A 14304-nucleotide genomic window follows, 5' to 3' on the forward strand; every position below is an offset into this window, starting at 1 on the left:
CCAAACTCATTCCCTCTCAGCCCCTTCCTTCTCCATTCTTCCCTGTTCCTTCCTCCTGAAATGACCTGGCTTCTTCCACTGCAGCAGCCCAAAGTTCTGGCAGGACAGGGCAGTCCCGGAGAGGGAGAGGAAGGGCCCAGGACCCAGGCAGGGGGCTGGCTCACTCCTTTGCTGTGTCCCGGTTTCTCTCTCCAGCATGCCCCTCCTATCCCCCTCCCGGCTGCACGCAGGCTGACTAGGAGCAGAGCAGTGGGTGTACTGGTATGCTTTTTCCTGGTGGGGGAGGGGGTTGGAGCTTGAGGAAAGAAAAGATGGGGCAAGGATGATTGGCATGGGGCCCCGCCTTCTTTTGTCCTCCTCCCCTGGTATTCTGGCCCCTTTGGGGAAATACACCTGTTTCAGGCCAGCAGCCGGTGGGGACAGGTTCACCTCTGTTCCGCCTGCTGCTTCTTTGCTGAGGCGCTTCCCCCCGGGGACGGGGTGTTGGGGACTCTCTCCGGAGCCATGAGGAGGGTCCACTGGCTGTTCCTGAGCTGCTTGGGTTCCTGGCTCCTGTGGCCAGTGGGTGAGTGGGGCACCTGGGGCAGCAATCTGGGGGAGGGGGTGGCTGCGCCTCGGGGACCCCTCAGGAGAGCCGGGGCCTATGGTGGAGAAAGAGGGGAGGATCAGGCTGGGGAGAGAGGCGGGGAGAGCACTAGAGACACAGAGAGGGAAAGAGAAGGAGACAGACACTGAGAGGGAGCAGAGAGTGTTCTGGAGGCAGAGGGCTGCTTGGTTTGGGAAACTCATTAGGGGAGTCACGGCTGTTTTGTGGAGAGAAGAGGACAGATGGGTAGAGTGGAGAGAGGAGGAGCATGAAAGTTGAGGAGAAACAGGAAAGCTGAGTGGCAGAGACAGGAGAAAAACTCATATAAAGATAGAGAGTCAGAGGAAAGGACAGAAGAGAAATAGACATACCAAGAAAAATGGATACAGAGAGGGAGAAAATTAGGAGGCAAGCAGAACTGAAAGGACATGCTCAATGAAGAGGCAGACTCTCTCTCAGAAAGGCAGGGATGGGCCCCCCACCCCCACCCCGAGATGCTGGCGACGGTTGGTTTCTTGCCACTGCCCTTGGGTTTGGAAGCTTACTTTCCGGCTATAGCCCTGGTATTAGCCTTGGCCTCTTCAAGCCCTACCTGCTTTCCACTCCAGGTACAGAGTTGGGGTACAGTGGCGGGAGGAATACCTACTGGAGAAGTGACCATTCAGGCTTCCCCAGTCCCCTCCCCAACACCTTCCCAGCTGTGTCTCTGGGCTCCAGAACCAGGTTTCCTTCTGTATTTCTGGGTGCTGAGTCTTCTGGGTGGGTCTGGGGACCAGGAGAGGGTGGAGCTGTTCCTGGGAAGGATGAGGGGTCAGGAGTCCAAACCGAAGATAGGATCTCAGCCTCTTCTCCTGGGGAAGCTCTCACCGAAGGAAGCGTTTTCTTGGAAAGTGGATCAGAAGGGGCGTGCCCTCTTACAGAGAGTAAGACACACAATGCTGGTGAAGTGGAATAGTCTACCTTCCTTGGAAATTTTAAGGGCTTACCTAAGAGCAAGTGAGACAAATGTCACCTCCCCATCCCTCCAACATTCTCACCACACACTTACTTGTCACACAGTGGGGAAATAGGACAGAAACTCACGCTTGCGTGAGTTTCCACAATTGATAAGATGTGACTCTGAGCTGGGAGAGTGAAGCGTTCTGACTTCAAGTAGTCAGGACACCAAATGCATGTTTTAAGGGTGCGCAGGTGCTTCAGTGGTAGGAGCCCACCCGCCACGCGAGAGACCCGGGCCCCGCCTTGGCACAGACAAACGTGACGTGCGTTTGAGACTGTACCTGACCCTGCCCTTTGCTTCTTTTCTTTAGGCTTCTTTTGGTCTTGTCTTTTTTTGGAGGAGGGAGAGTGGGAGAGTGGGGAGCGGAAAAGAAGGACGTAGAGGAAGGTGTTTCTGTGGGAATTCTCACCCGTAGGGCAGTGGGGAAGAAGGTGACTTTGGTTTCAGAGCTCTGGGACCTGGCCGTGGCTGTGCCACTAACTGATCTGGCCCCTGGGACTGATTCCTGTTATATCCCCCTTGGGTCCTTCTGTAAAAAATGGAGACGGTAAAAAATGGAATGGTATGACTTCCTGATCTCGAAGTTCCTACACTCTGTGACTTAAATTCAGCCCCAAAGTGTTAGATACCATTTCCACGCTGCCCAGGTAAGGGCATCAATCTCAAGAGCGAGGAAGCAGGTGGGTGGAGGGGAGTCCGAAGGGGAAGAACTGGGGTGAGAGATGGCAGGGAAAGCAAGCCAACTTCTCAGACGGTGTGTGACCTAGAGAAGGAGCGAGGGACGAAGGACCTGCAGCGTCGAAGGGGGTCCCTACAGTGACCCTGAGAAGTGTAGGGATGTTAAAGGAAACAAAATGGAAAGGGTGAATGTGGCAGAAGTAGGAATGGAATGGGAGATGGCTGGGTTTTGTCCCCAGTCTTTGGAATTTCCCACCATTAGGGTGCTTTGTGTTTATTCATGGTGGGTCCCAGACCTTCCCAGAATAGTTCATATGCTAATCAGATTGCAGGGTGGAGACAGCTGCACCTGAGGTCTTGATGGGATGGGGAGGGGAGCTGGCCCAGCCGGATCGGCTTTGAGCTACATCCTGTCAGCCCCATCTCCCCAACCTTTGGGAGGGGAGGGAGGGTGGCTGTAGATTGAGTTCCCTTACATTGGCACTGGTTCCCTCAATCATGCCTCTGTAAAGAAACCTCATATAATTCAGCATCCTTGACACTTGCGTGAGTTTCCACGATTGATAAGATGTGACTCTGAGCTGGGAGAGTGAAGCGTTCTGACTTCAAGTAGTCAGGACACCAAATGCGTGTTTTAAGGGTGTGCAGGTGCTTCAGTGGTAGGAGCCCACCCGCCACGCAGGAGACCCGGCCCCGCCTTGGCACAGACAAATGTGCATTTGAGACTGTACCTGACCCTGCTCTTTGCTTCTTTTCTTTAGGCTTCTTTTTTTCTTTTTCTACCTTCTTCTTTTTTTTTATGCGCAGATTCTTGAGATTTTTCTTATGGACAAAAACAGACATCTTAAAAAAAACAACCTATAAATTTCTCATTGCTCTAGGCACTCCTTGGAACCCCACATTTATGAGTATTACACTTTCATCTGAATAAATACATATCCTTGTTTTATAGAGCTACATTTAAGTGATCTTCAGTCTCATGTGTAAGTAGTCAGAAAGGTGTCTAATAAAACATTAAGATCATATATAAAAAATAACTAATTCAACTTGATTTCTTATAAATATATTTAATTTAAGAAAACAAGCAATATACTTAGAACCACCAACAATGGCTATCTTAGTTAGCTTAATCATAGGTATACTTACATAAAGTATTTATATAATCATTGTAAAACGTATGTTTGCTCATTAAGTTACATAGACCAATTTAAAACTAAGGCAACAAAGGAAAAATCTACATATTCAGATAGCAAAAGTTCTTAAATTCTAAGAGCTAAAAACCAACTCAGGGGGCAGGCCACAGTGGCTCAGCAGACAGAGTTCTCACCTGCCATGCTGGAGACCTGGGTTCGATTTCCGGTGCCTGCTCATGCAAAAAAACCTAACTTAGGGTGCACAGGTGGTTGCCCATGCAAAAACCAGAATAAAACAAAACCAAAAACTAACTTAGGGTGCACGGGTGGTTCAGTGGTAGAATGCTTGCCTTCCATGCCGGAGACTTGGGTTCAATTCTCAGACCATGCACCTCCCCCCAAAACCCCTCCCCCCCAAAGAAAACAACTATGATACCATTTTTGGCTTCTTATACATCTTTTAAGTGTAATAAAACTATAATCAGAAATGCAGTGCTTTTAGTGAGCCAACTATCAAATACAAGGAGGAGGAATTGGGAACCCCCGAATTCGCTGTTAGCTGGTCAGAAATATAGGTGTCCTGGGCCCACAGATTTGCAGCTGGTGCCTGAAGGTCAGTCTTGACCGGGTAGTTAGAGTCAGAATTGAATTGAATTGAGTCACTGCAGCATTGGCGGTTGGTATGTAAGAAGTTGTTGGCGTTTTCCGCAGCGTTTTTAGGGCCCCCAGCATCCAGGGGACCTGGGTGGGGAAAAGCAGTCACGAAAGGATGGGCAGTCAGCACCCCATGCCCACTCCATGTCTGCCCACACCCCGGCCAGCAGAGCTTTTGGGTGAGGCAAGTCCTGCCCCCTTGCCTCCTTGGTGGGGGCTTACAGGTAACCTGCCTTGGGTTTAGAGTCTTTTGCCACATGTACTGGCAGGACCCTCCCCAGATGTCAGAGCCTCCCTCTGTCCCAGACCAGGGAAAGAAGCCCCAGCATTCTCAAAAAGGAGCTGCAGTGGTAACAATTTCCTTAAGGAAAAGCTCTGGTCCTCACTAGTAAAGAGTAGGAGGGAGGAGCAGACAGAGGTGGACGAGACAGGGAGTGGATGGAAACTTGTGGCTATTGTGGCTCCGGGCAGGAATGAATCAGAAGCAAGCCTGGCAGCCCTGATTCTGTGTCCCACGGTGAGGAAACTGAGTCAAAATAAGCCTCTGTCTCCAATCTTATCAGTGGCCCAGTAACCAAGGGGCCACCGTCCCGAGAGCTCTCTGAAAGGTGAGAGACCAAGGCCATTGCAGGAGACGGGAGGAGACCCATGGCCACAGAGTCCCAGAGGGAAGCGTCTCCTGCTCCCCCTCTCTTAGAACCCCTAATCTGTCTGTCTGTGTGGGTGAAGCCTTCCTGGACCTGCCACTGAGGGCACAAAAACCCTCTGCAGGCCCATCGGCACCCCCCTGGGAAACCCTCTCTGTGCCTGTGGACATGCAAAAGGAGAGGGTCCTGGATAAGAGGACCTGCAGAGAAACTGATCACATTCAAGTCAGTGATTCAGCAGGATGTACAGCAAAGAGCAGGAACTTAAAATCGGAAGACCAGCTGAGAGAACATAGGCAAAAGTCCCTTTAGCTCTCCAGTCTCAGTGTCTTCATCTGTAAAATTCACTGCATGGAAAGGCACTATTTCGTAGGGTTACTGTGAGGCTAAAATGAGACAGCACCTGGTATATAGTAGGGAGCCACCACAACTTGTTTGATACAGGTGAGGGGAAGATATGGGGATGGTGAGGGTGATGGGAACAGGAATGGAACGTGCACCTCTGTTGGCTCAGGGGCACTGCCATTCACCCAAGGGTCCTCATACCTCCAAAAGGCCACCCTGTGTTTCCTGTGGGCTTGCAGGCCTGGCTTGGATTATTTGGGATGCGGCTTATCAGGTAAACTGTCCCTGATCGCCAGCCTCTGCCATTGACCAGAAGTACCACTTTAGCTGACATCACTGTTTCACGGGTCCTTGCCCAGCAATCTTCACCACACCCTTGGTTTCTGCGCTTGGCTTCTGAGGGTTGATGTGCAAGTGATTTGTGTCCTTGTTGCCAGGAGAGGTTGGAAGACCGTTGGTCTTTTGTGCGGTCAAACAAGTGGTTTTGCTACTGGGCCTGTCTTCAAATATGCACATATTTTAGCTCATGGAGCCACTTTTCTGAAGGCCAGGACTGAAGACCTAATAGGCCGATTCTCCTCTTAATCCCAGCCTTGAACCTTCAAAGTACATTTTTCCTTCTAAGGGGCTGAGTCCATTGCAAGCAAGCACTTGGTCATTATTGGATCCCAGGGTCCAGACTGGTGCTGAGGAACTGAATCGAAACAAACTGAATTTGTTGGCACTTCATCAAGGTTTAAATATTCAACATTTTCTTTGTGACTCTGAAAAAGCTCCAGGAAATGGGCATCTGTGTTTGCACGTGCGGCCTCCACAGTGGCTGCCGTGCTTAGGTGCAGGGCCAGGTTGCAGGCAACCCCATTTTCCACATGTGCATTTTTAGGGGCTGAATAGACATCTCTCCTGTAGGCAAACACTCCCTCACTTACACTGTGGTTTGGGTTCCAAAAGTCCAGTTGACAGTGGGATTTGAGGATTTCGGAATAGGGAAGAGCTTGGACATTGTTTCACTTGTTGGACACCTATTCGTGCCAGGTTCTCTGGATACTAAGGTGAATGAGTCATGGTTCCTGCCCTCCAAAGCTCTCTCTCTAAGCTGAGTGTCTTGTTCGAGGTCATATAGTTCACAAGTGAGGTAACCAGGGCCAGAGGACATGCCTCCTGACCCCTGTTCACTGTAGCACCCAACCTGTTACAAACAACCCCCCAAACCAGCCCAACCCATCAATGGAGGGAAGAATAGAAGCTCTCATGACCCTTGGTGAGATATTCATTCATTCTTTCACTTATTCATTCATGGATGAATTCAACAAATGTTGAATGCATGCCTGCCATGAGCCTGGCACTGTTCTAGGGCAGCACTGTGTGTATACAGTAAAGAATGAAACAGATATGACCCAGCTTCCTGCAGTGAGGATTTAGTATGCAGGTAGACATAAAATAATTACAGAAAAACTCCTGACTACAAATGTGTTGTGTTGATAAAGTACAAGGTGAGATAAGAATAAAATAGGGGGGTTTCATTCAGATTAGGAAGCCCAGAAAGATCTCTCCGAGAAAGTACTATATGTTTGAGCCGAGACCTGTGGTTGAGTCTTAAGCCCAATGGAGAATGAGGGCTGAAAGGTGAACCAGACAGAAGGAAGAGCACATGGTGGGTCAGGAGAGAGCTTGACCCTTCAGAGTTCTTGAAAGAGAGAAGTAGCTGTTAGATTGTGCAGGGTCTTCCAAACCATGAAATGGAAGGTGGATTTTAAGTGTCTATCATGGGCAGAACAGTTGTGGATGTTTTAGGTGAAGCAGTGATATGATCAGATTTGAACTTCGGAATGTTCACCCTGGACATAGTGAGGGAAATTGATTGGAAGTGGGCAAGGATGAAATAGGAGACCAATTAGGAGTCTGCTGCAGGAGTCCAGGCAGAAGATGCTGTGGTTTGGCCTGGGTGACAGCAGTTGAGGGCTGAGAAAGGGAATAGATATGTATAAAATGACAGCAAGCACCGACTCTGCCCCAATAAGGACCTAGTCATGAGATAGCTGCCTTTGCCTAGCTCTCAGAACCTGTGTAGAGATGAGGATAACAGGCAGTGCCCCATTTACGAGCCAAGAAATGGAGCTAAGCCTCTGACATAGATGGCCTCATTTAATCCATGCAACCACACCTGAGTGTGGTATTATTACTATCTTTCCCCTGTTTTGTTTTTTGTTTTTTTTGGCATGGGCAGGCACCAGGAATCAAACCCGGGTCTCCGGCAGACTTCTTGCCTGCCTGCTGAGCCACTGTGGCCCACCCTTCCCCCTGGTTTTATAGAGAAGAACCCCGAGCCTTAAGTCAAGCAATGTGTCCAGATCACACAGCAAGTGCTAGTCAGCCTGAGCCTAGAACCCATACTTTTTTTGGTATGTTGTCTGGTGGAGGGATCACATTTCATTCTTTTTGCATGTGACTAGCTTATTATTACAGCACCATTTGTTGATTTTTTTTTTTTTTTTTTTTTGGAGGGAGGTGGTGCATGGTCTGGGAATCAAACCCTGGTCTCCTGCATGGCAGGCAGGAACTCTACCACTAAATTACCCCTGCACCCCCTTAGAACCCACATTTTTAACCACTCCACAGCCTTGCCAGATTCTATTACTTGTCCATATCAAGCATAGAAAAAGCCTTGTTAGGGAGTGTTAACAGCACCATGTCTGGCTAGAATCATGACAGAAAACACCAAATCACCACACTAAATCCCTTCTTGGAACACAGGAGCAGCTGACCTGTGTTCCGAGGAAACCAGGGTATCCGAAATTTCACTGGCATCATCATTCCATCTTTCCCAAACCCTCCTCATCAACAAATAGAACCCTCACCTCTAGGCTGACCTCAAAAGGCTAGGTCAATAACACCACAGAAATAATTTATAATCTGCCCTCCATAGCTGACTCTAAGGCAAGACTCTTATCTCTTCTTTCAAACAATACCTGCTGAAGTCTCACCCCAAACAATGCCTATCAACCTGATTTCTTCACCTTGGACATTGCCACAGGTCATTTGACCTCACTTCTTCCCAGCAGCTGGTATAGCAACACCAAGGCTACTCTAGTGATCACTTCAGAAGGTCCAGAATCAAACTAAGAAGTGTCAAAACCCAACTTTGACCACGTACACCAGCATAACCCCAACTTCTTTTTCCCCATGCCTTAACCCTAGCCCTTCTCAGAAGTTTGATCTCCCACCAGCACCATCTTTTCTTTGGAACTCATCTCTCTGTCTCCATCTAAGACAGGCATACCTTCCTTGCTGAGGCTCACCCTCAGGAGCTTGGCTACCTTCTGCTGCCATGGTGGCCACACCTCTCGGGCAGCAACAACACATAACCCTGTTCCTGGCCCTGGGGAACAGGTACAACCTTATCCTCCCTCCAACCTCAGCTGAAGGAATCAAAGATCAGGGAATGGGAGACACATGAGTTCAATTCACTGTACAAATGTTTGTGAAGATTCTAGGTGCGGAAGATACTATGAGATCAGTTACCCTAAGGGCATTTTGAATTAGTATCTTCCCTCACCTTGAATTCTAGGAATTATGGAGGAAGAGTTAGCTAACACAACACTACTCATGGTTTCTGTTTCCTCTAAGAGAATAGTGGGCCCATAATCTGGAGTTGCTCCCTCCATTGCAACCTGTGCCACTTCAGTCCTTGCAGTGGTGGCTCATTTCATACTAATCCATCATCCCCAAGAGGCAGTTCTAGAACTGCCTGCCCCTCGCCCCCCTCCAGCTTTGACCATGGAGGAAAGAAGCCTGAAGTCACCCATAGCCCAAGGATACCTCAGAAAGTTCAGTCCTTGGTCACCAAAAATGTCCAAGAGAGGAAGAGTCCTCGTGCTCAATCCTGGAATTACCAGAGAAGCTCTGACCCCACTGTATAAACACTTCCCCCAACCTACCTGTCTTACCAGAGGAGCCAAGGCCTCTTGGGGACCCATGTTCTGAAGCACAGCTACTCTGATGAGGATAGGGGTGTGGTGTGGTGTCGTGCTGACGCGGGTCACATTGACTCTTGAGGCTGATACACACAAAACAGACCCAGACTTCCCACGTGGGGTGACAAGGCTGGTAGTACTGCCTCCCTCCCCCAACTTCTTCATTCCTCAGCCTATCCTTGCAGCTGGTGAGGCTAGGAAGGAGATTCGTGCTTCAGTGTGTTTTCCCTAGACTCTTACACTGTCTTAGGCACAGCCTGGCCCACCGCCCCACCAATCAGGAAACAACAGCAGAAAAGTAAAACTTTGTGGGTGATAATGGCTTATGCATTCCTCACCTCCAATTCCAGGAATAGCTCAAGACAAACAAACCAGGTGCTATGAATAGGCCTTAACCCACAACCCACAGCACGCACTTAAGGCACAGGCTTTGTTTTCTCTTCAGGGTGTGACTTCACCACTCTGTGGGAATGTTATCTGCCACCACCATCACCACTTCTGCCACCACTCCTTTACCCGAGTCAACAACACACCCATCACCTCCTCATACCTGCCGAGTCACCAGCAGTCCACAGCAGAGACCATGCCTATTAACACCATCAATCTTGCCATCTCCACAGCCCTAAGGGGAATGAGACACAACTGCTAGATATCTCCCACCTGACACAGTTCAAAGGGAGAAAGTGCCACCTTTGCTGAGAGAGCTCTGTCTGACTGCAATGGTGGCAGGGAGATCCATGGAGGGTTCCAGCTGTGAGGAATATCCCCACCTTAGTGCCAGCTCTGCTGCCCTCCTAGTCTCTGGGTGGAAAGGCCCTCCTCTGAGAGAACTTAGAAACTATCCAGTTTTAGGTGCTATCATACACGTCTTCTGACAGCAGTCTTGTCACCCAGTGACAAGCCAAGGTATGTGTTTATCCTCACCTCATACTCTGACACCATCACAAAAAAGAAGACACAGGGAAAGTTGGCAGAAAAATCCTAGATCACATCATTTGCCCCTGAAAATGTACCAAATTTGTCCCAGGTGATATACCTCTGCATTTGACAAACCATCACACAGGGCAGGTCAGTCATCACTTCTCCATCCATTACTTGCAGCTCTCCTGAAGTAGGACTAGAAGATCCCAGACTATGGGTAGATCATCTACTTGGTGACAGCCCCACAGCTGAGCAATAGTACATAACTCAGAGCCTTGGAGATCATCTTTGACTCCAACCTTGCCATTTACAAGGAATGTGATGTTCGGCAAGATCTCAGCTTCTTCAATCTCAGTTTTCTCACCTGTGAAATAAGAGCACTATTAAATAAGATGAGCTATAAAGCACTATACAAATATGAGGTATTGACAGTTTTATTATTCATAGAGTCTAACAGTGCTTGCTGAGAAAGGTACAAAAGAAACCCCTATTCCTAGATATATGGGTCAATTATCACAAAAGTTAGTTGACACTCAAGAACTTAGAGTGAAGACAATGTCTCCCATGGGTTATAGAGTTAAAACGATCCATAGGGTAGAAATGCCTCTGTAAGGCTCATTCCTTATTTTAAAAACCATCCTGCAGTGCAGGCAAACCAATTGACAAAATTATTGGATACCTCTCTTCTCAGCCATAATCAGAATTCTTCTCAGCCATCATGAACTGGCCTCCTCTGAGGAGATGTATGTCAGGACACTGGCTTCTGGCATCCTTATTATGGTTTTTGAGTGACAGGGGAATTCTAATGGCATGATGTCATGGTTCTGATAAGACAACTAGACCCATGCCCTCAGGATCCAAGCAGCTGTCTTCCAGAGCAGATAATACAGGCCATACTTCCAATGTGGATCACTGCTAACATGAGACAATAGAAACTGCTCTTCATTCTCGTCCCCACAGTTGAAGAGCAATCCAACAGTGGAGTGATGGAAGCTAATTCAGAGTTACAGTTGGAAACTGGAGTCAGGAGGAACAGTCAAGAGACTGCTACAACAGTTAGAGTAATGAGGATGACACAACAAAAGTGAACAGGAGGCCACAATAGAAAAATAATTTGGAGGAATAGTAGTTGGTGTCCAGCTATGATGTTGGAAGAAGAAAGAGAAAGGAATCAAAGATGACTTGGAGGTTTCCGGCCCGGATGTCTGCAGGACTGATGTCACAATTAACAGAGGGAGGAAGATAGAAGAAACAGTTCAAGGAAAGGTTTAACTTGGAAATATTGCATTTGACAGGCCAGTGGGAGAGCAGGTTAGGACGTCAGAGGAAGTTTCTGGAAAGATGAGTCTGAATTCAGGTGAGAAGTTAGGGTAGAATTACAAATTTGTAGGGCACGTAGGCATGAAGGTTCATGTAAGGCATGAACCAGATGTAGTTCAGCCAGGGAGAGAGTGTAAATGAAGAAGAAAGCAGGTGGCAGATGACATCTGATGCTGACTTCATCTGGAGGTTGAGAGAAGAAGAGACATAGAGAACAGAAGGATCAGAGAAAGTGTTGGGAGGAGACTAAGAATCATTCGGCTTCAAGGATGGCAGTACAGTGAAAATATCAAGGGGAGACTGGTCAAAGAGAGAATATTGAGATAGGTGCTCAATAAATATTTGTTGAATGAATGGGGCCAAGTTTTACAGAGACCAATGAGGATGGGGATGAAGGAGAAAACTGAGTTTGGTGATTAGGAAGGCTTTTGGTAACTTTTGAGAAAAGTAGTTTCATTGAAGTGATTGAGATGGAGAACAGAGTATAAGAAGGAGGTGATCAAGAAGAGGTGGAGAGTGTAGACTGCTCTTTCAAGAAGCTTGAGAGTGGAACTCTATGTGGGACATGACTCCCAGGAGTGTGGACCTTTCTGGCAATGTGGGGCAGAAATCCTGGAATGAGCTGGGATTCAACATCAAGGGATTGAGAAAACCTCAACCAAAAGGGGGAAGAGCGAAATGAGACAAAATAAAGTGTCAATAGCTGAGAGATTCCAAACAGAGTTGAGAGGTTATCCTGGAGGTTATTCTTATGCATTATATAGATGTCACCTTTTTAATTAAGGTATAATGGAGAGGCTGATTGTATAATGATATAGCTTTCACAATGTGACTGTGCGACTGTGAAAACCTTATGCACATTTTATCACCTTATTGACAGATGAGTAAAACATATGGCTTAAAAGTAAATAAATAATAGGGGGAACAAAAGTTAAAATAAATTTAGTAGACTGAAATGCTAGTGATCAATGAAAAGGAAGGGTTAAGAGGTGTGACATATATGAATTTTTTTCTTTTTTCTTTTTCTGAATTGATGCAAATGTTCTAAGAAATGATCATGATGATGAAATACAACTATATGATGATATTGTGAATTACTGATTATATATGAAATGGAATGTTCATATGGTAAGAATGTTTGTGTTTGTATGTTGGTATGTTTAATACATAAAATAAATTTTAAAAAATGAAGCTTGAGAGTGGAACAAAAGATAAGGACAAGGAGGACACAAGGTGGATGAAAGACTTATTTTAGACTGTGAGATCTAACCATGATTGTCCACAAAAGAGAAGGTGCAATGAAGAAGGAAGGAGTACCCAAAGAGACATTCAGAACCAATGGACTCAGTCATCCAAGTAGGGTGGCAGGGAGCAGACAACGACCCTTTGGAAGAGAACAGCCTTTTAATAGAGATTTAGTCTCTCTTCTGAGAGGGAATAAGGGGTCTGATAAAGGCAGAGGCATTTCCTGGTGGAGAGGGTAAACACAAAGCCAGCCTTATTTCAACAAACTTGTGCATGCATACCCTTACCCCTCCATTTCATTGATCACTAGCATTTCAATCTACTAAATTTATTTTAAATTCATTCCCCCTGTTTTTAAGTCATATGTTTTACTCATCTGTCGATAAGGTAGATAAAAGGAGCATCAGATACAGGTTTTCATAATCACACAGTCACATTGTGAAAGCTGTATCATTATACAAACATCATCAAGAAGCATGGCTACTGGAACACAGTTCTACATTTTCAGGCAGTTCCCTCTAGCCTCTCCATTGCCTTCAGGGTAACCTCTCGACTCTGTTTGGAATCTCTCAGCCATTGACACTTTATTTTGTCTTATTTCTCTCTTCCCCCTTTTGGTCTAGAAGGTTTTCTCCATCCCTTGATGCTGAGTCCCAGCTCATTCTAGTAGTTCTGTCCCATGTTGCCAGGAAGGGAGTCATGTCCTACATAGAGAGGGGGTGGACAGTGAGTTTGCTTGTCGTGTTGGCTGAGAGAGAGAGAGAGAGAGAGGCCACATCTGAGCAACAAAAGAGGTTCTTTGGAGGTGACTCTTAGTCCTAGTTTTAAATAGGCTTAGCCTATCCTTTGCAGGAATAAGTTTCATATGAACAAACCCCAAGATTGGGGGCTCAGCCTATTGCTTTGGTTGTCCCCACTGCTTATGAGAATATCAAGAATTCTCTGCTTAGGGAAGTTGAGTTTTCCCCCTTTCCACCATTCCCCCAAGGGGACTTTGCAAATACTTTTTATTCACTGTTCAAATCACTCTGGGATTTATCAGGGTATCACTCTGGACAAACCTACAAAATCTCATGCCTTACTCAAGGTTTCATGTACTATGGTGTTCAGTTAAGCTGTTCACATAAGTTATATTAGGAAATGCACTAGTCAAAATATAAATTTTGTACCAAATAAACATTTTTTGCTTTAGTCTCACACATAAGTTAGTTTTAAAATATGAATTATCATCTATTTTCAACACCCTGCAGTATTGACATTCCTTTGCTCTCCCTCATGCAAAAACACTTTTAAAATTGTACATTTAGTCACTATCATTACACACTCTAGGCATTCCTAGATTATACCATTTCAGTCGTTATTATCTATCTTTCCTTCTGATTTCATTTGTGCCCTCAGCCCTTCTCCCTCTATCATTCTCACATTCAGCTTCATTCGGTGTACTAACATTATGATATTATAGTTAGGTAGATTGTGCTATCCATCTCTGAATTTTTACAATCAGTCCTATTATACAATCTGTATCTGGGAATATTTTTTAAAACAGCTTGATCAAGACCCCAAACCCTGTGCCTTACAGCTTCAGTGAGACGGTTTTGGCATACAAAAATTTATAAGACCAGGTACTGTCATTTTAAGGCCAATGTTTCTTAAAATGGGGTCCGTGGACCACTGTATCAGGATCAGCCTGGGCACATAATTAAACGCAGATCCCCGGACCCCACCCTCTCAAAGGGAATCAGACTCTGGGGGTAGGCCCAAGAATCTACACTTTTTACAAGCTCCCCAGACATTCTGATGT

General features: G+C 46.5%; 1 protein-coding gene across 1 annotated transcript in view; it reads left to right on the top strand.

Moving 5' to 3' along the window:
* Window positions 1-422: 422 nt before the first annotated feature.
* LOC143647600 (uncharacterized) overlaps window positions 423-14304 on the top strand; it is a 33413-nt gene continuing 19531 nt past the window's right edge. Inside the window, exon 1 of the mRNA XM_077117464.1 lies at window positions 423-565. Within this exon, the coding sequence (XP_076973579.1) occupies window positions 505-565 (61 nt within the window). The 5' untranslated portion in view covers window positions 423-504. The remainder of the gene's footprint in view (window positions 566-14304) is intronic.

The sequence above is a fragment of the Tamandua tetradactyla genome, chromosome 10, assembly GCF_023851605.1.
Source record: "Tamandua tetradactyla isolate mTamTet1 chromosome 10, mTamTet1.pri, whole genome shotgun sequence".
Lineage (NCBI taxonomy): Eukaryota > Metazoa > Chordata > Mammalia > Pilosa > Myrmecophagidae > Tamandua > Tamandua tetradactyla.